This window comes from Agrilus planipennis, unplaced genomic scaffold (genome assembly GCF_000699045.2).
Source record: "Agrilus planipennis isolate EAB-ADULT unplaced genomic scaffold, Apla_2.0 scaffold62, whole genome shotgun sequence".
Classification (NCBI taxonomy): Eukaryota; Metazoa; Arthropoda; class Insecta; order Coleoptera; family Buprestidae; genus Agrilus; species Agrilus planipennis.
Window position 1 is genome coordinate 405663 of NW_020438875.1, and position 4404 is coordinate 410066.

Consider the following 4404-nt stretch of genomic DNA (forward strand, 5'->3'; position numbering starts at 1 on the left):
TTTGTTTGAGGAATATTAATAGGAAATAGAATAATAATTTATATAAAAAACGATATTACATATTAAGTACCAGCGTCTGTTTAAGTAATAGTGTCATACACGGCGTTCCAGAAATGTTTCAAAAGGGAAAAAGTACATCATTCCTTTCTTCGTGAAATTTTGAAACAAATTTTCCTTTAAAATTGTTCGATATAACTTGCAATTAATGAGTTAATAACAATTGAAAATTTTAATACTGTACCAATAATTGAAGCAGGCTTTATTTAGTGCAAATAAAAACAAGCGAATCGCTATTAACAATTGAAATATCAGCCAGGTTTACTTCTTAAAACAAAACTTACTTTTATGCGTCGATTTTTGTAACCTTTGATCGCTAATAACTTGTTGATTTCCAAATGGATCGGAAAACTGTAAAGGAAAAAGCTGCTTAAAATTTCCCGTAGAATAGTTTGGTAGATATATTTTTCTGAAAACTCTTATGGAACGCCATGTATATCTTAAAATTAAATGGATGGATTTCTTTTGTTTATTACCACACCTTCCAAAAATTGAAGTAAAAGTAAAACTTTGTCGATTTCAATTATCTTCTTTGCCACAAAATTCACAGGTACTTTAACGTAATGTATTATTAATATTTATATAAATATATATATTGTCATTTGTATGTAAATGTAGGAATGTACAACGTACTGTATTATATCATTGTCATTACTCAAATAAGGACGAATATAAAATATATTTTACAATTACATAACAAAAAAAAAACATTGAACAATAAAAAATTAGGGATGTTCGTAGTACAAAAGTGTATGCACAATTTTAGAAAAACAAAAAATTGTACTGTTGTGAAGAAAAAAACGTCAAAAAGTCTCGACTACAAAAACAATATTACGTACATTTGACTAAAGCATATACCTAATAAAAAGAAGATAAAAAGGTAAAAGAAGAGGAAGTAGAGGAGGATTATGTTTATTTGTTGTTGGCTCTTGTGATTTAATCCTAACGTCTAGGCACGTTGCCCATTGGCATATCTTTAGTGGTCTGTGGAACTGTGCCATGGTGACCTGTGGAAAGATGCAAGGAACTGAGCCTGTTGGCACCCCTGACCAATCTCCACACGGCAAGGAAGAGCATCACGCATCCGATAATGACTAGGATACCAGTAATGCATGCACGGGCTACTGGCGGGACATTCGCTGCCAATTGCATCAAATTTGTCACTTCTGGAGGAAGACCATCAATTGACTGTAAAAACAAAACAAAAACAAATGCTGCAAACAAAGGCAAAACGAAACTGAAGTAATACAAAACAAACGTCAGTAGAAGGAAGGAAAAATAAAACAAAGGAAAGATATAAAAAGAAACAAAAGGTACCTCTTCGAACCACATGATTGGAAAGACGATGTCGGGGAATGTGGCCACCTGTTTGATGTCCACGACCTGGGATACCGCCAAATTGATCTGTATCCTGGCCCTGGCAGACATAGAAGTACCGATAATCTAAAAGCAGAAAAGAAATTTTGAACTCAACCGAAATACAACAAATTTTGATAACTTACGGGATTGACGTCAACGTAAAGCTGATGCTTTTCCTTATCTGGTGGTGAAATTCCTTCTACTGCAGTCCTAAGACTGTCGTCTGCTAGGTAGAAATGCGGGAAGGAAAGCATGACTGGAGAATCTGAAACAAACCAAAACATTTTCGATTCGTAGCACATATGTAGGTGCAGTCTTCACAAATTTTCTGATAAAGACTCACCAAATTGACAAAGAGACACGTTGAAGAGACCGTTTGGAGCACAGGGCGGCCCATGGGGGCAGAAACATTGATTATCCGGGTTCTGTTCAGGTGGTGCGAAAACGTCAACTGGAGGGGTGAATCTGTATGCTTCAACCTCGTTTACCATAACCGATTTTTCGTAACTGGAAATGCCAAAAAAAATATGGTTGAATCCATTTGGTTCTTTTTTGGGCAATAAAAAAGTTGAGAACTTACACAAGGGGTAATAATCTACACAAATCCTTGTCGTATATTTTGAGGGTGGTGTTTTTGGTTATCGACGGGGGAAAAATAGAACCGTCCGATCCCAACAGCGTGTTACATTTGTCACTTAGCCAATGCGGCAGATGAGACTTCCCATTGTATTTGTCTATGAGGCCATACTTTGTTATATCGTTTGCCCCAGTGAAGACGGTCACCCTGTCAGGGGAAGTACCATTTTTCTGAAACCAAATTTTTTATTGATTTAAGAAAATAAATGACCCAGGATGGGAAAGAGTTTCTCCTGTCCAGCCTGTGACGAATAAAACCACTAAATTTCTACGTACATTGTACATTAACCCGAACTCTTCGTAGGGTAGCTTTTGTTCTTTCGGTACAACGTCTTTGGCAAGTTTCAAAAGTGGATCTTCGTACCCCCAGAGCAGTTGGCCGACAGAAACTTCGACGAATGGTTTTAGTTTTAGTATGTCCATTATACTAGCCATGGCCAGACGTAAAAAGCGAGCCGCATGTTTTGATTGTGATGTAGCACTCTAGAAAGAATAGGCAAAAATGTCTGTCAGTACTTATGTTACATTATTTTTTGACGTTTGACGTACCAACATTGGGACGTTTGGGACAACCACCACGTCCTCGTCTGACCCAACCGATTGGGATTCGTCGAAAACGTAAATTTTTTCCATGTTGAATGACACCGTGCCGTTGTCGTTGAATTTCAAGTTTCTCCTTTCCCATGTCTCTCTGAAATTTTGAAAATATCGTTTGTCAATTCAGAATAATCGTGTTGTCTCGCAATCTTTCGCAAAACCTTTCCTTTCTTTGAATTCTAATCGTTTGTCTTGAGAACACACACACACACACATCTAAAAAGCAAGTGTACAAAGGTTTGTGAAATGTTCTCAAAACAAAGTGATTTTTCCCATTAGAAGTTAATGTTATTCAGCGTACGTTCTCACAATTTTATCATCAAGTGCAATAGTCCTTGTGCTTCTTATGTTTGTACTTTAACATTACGCATTGTGCAAACTAAAAAGAAAAACAGCTTCTCTACCTTTTGTCATAATACAATCCAACAAGCTGTTTACTGATGCGTCCAACATAAATTTTTAATTGGTACACAATTATTACTTAATCGCTATTATTTATAAAATATTTAATGTTTCCTTCCTTTATTATCATTACAACCTAACTTAAGACTTTCGTCAACCTATAGATTTTCTAAAAGTAAAATTTTGAAAATTCCATTTCCATTTTCCAAAAATTTTCTCAAAACAACAAACTTTACCTCATTCTTATACTAGTGTAAAACTTTTAGACATGATTTAAAAAGCTAGTATACGTAAATTTGTGGCTAGCAGACTAATTTTATACTTATAGGTAGTTAGGAATTTCAGCCCACTTCGATACACTCTAAACTAGCTTTCACTACATGAATTTCAAGTGTTGTACTTATAGTATTTATTCGTAAAGCAGATGTAACTCGACTTTCTAATCAGATTGAGCCATATCGTCAATGAGAATTTCGTTTAGAGTAGAAATTTCGAACAAATAAAATTTGGATCTTAATTTTACTGGTTATCTAAAAACCACTTGGTAGATATAACTTTGTATTATACCTGTTACGTAATCATAATTATAATTATTATTTCTTTCGATTTCTACACACAAACCAATTATTATTTATCTTTACGTTTAATACTTAATTGTAAATTAGCCCAATGATAACAACACATTGTTGTACATACGTATATTATTGTATTCTTAATTAATTCTTGAAAGTGCATAACACATGTAATTATATACCGTAGTTTTTACATAATCTATTATTAATTAGAGAGAGACATTATAGTAAAGGGAAATTACGTACAATCATCTTCAGGGTATTTAACATTTAGATAAAATTACACGTTCTCGTTTCGACTAATATTATACATGAATTTCTTCAGTTAAGATCAAAAGTCAACTACTATATATTTCATTTTTTTTTTTCTATTTTGGAAACGGTTACAACAAGATGTTTTATGGTCACCATTAGTGACAACTAGCAAAAGTTTTGAAATTATTATCGTTAATTACTTTGAATTTTTAAGAAATAAGCAGAAAGAAAACCATTTACGACCATAAAAGTCAGTAATAAAAATTATTTTTTGCTCAGAATTCCCTCCAATAAATAATATAACTGCGCCATGTGTGTAATGGCGTTTATTACATAACACTTAAATGTGTCCGAAATATTTACCTTGAAAAATTAATTTGTACGAAGTTAATTATTGAGCTTATTACAGAATATTAAAATAATATTATTAAGACATATACCAACTAAAATAAAATTAAGGCAATTAATAATAACACATAGATTCTTAAGTGAAAAACAAAGTGAAAAAACTCTTGCAATTCCATAC

At 33.3% G+C, this 4404-nt stretch overlaps 1 protein-coding gene across 1 annotated transcript in view; it reads right to left on the reverse strand.

Annotated features, from left to right (window-relative positions):
- Positions 1 to 4404, reverse strand: part of LOC108734557 (lysosome membrane protein 2) — a 26329-nt gene continuing 21925 nt past the window's right edge. The window contains exons 7-11 of the mRNA XM_025980957.1: positions 1997 to 2223; positions 1760 to 1923; positions 1560 to 1681; positions 1375 to 1500; positions 1 to 1245 (exon numbers count right to left, since the gene is read on the reverse strand). Of these exons, the coding sequence (XP_025836742.1) occupies positions 1000 to 1245; positions 1375 to 1500; positions 1560 to 1681; positions 1760 to 1923; positions 1997 to 2223 (885 nt within the window). The 3' untranslated portion in view covers positions 1 to 999. The remainder of the gene's footprint in view (positions 1246 to 1374; positions 1501 to 1559; positions 1682 to 1759; positions 1924 to 1996; positions 2224 to 4404) is intronic.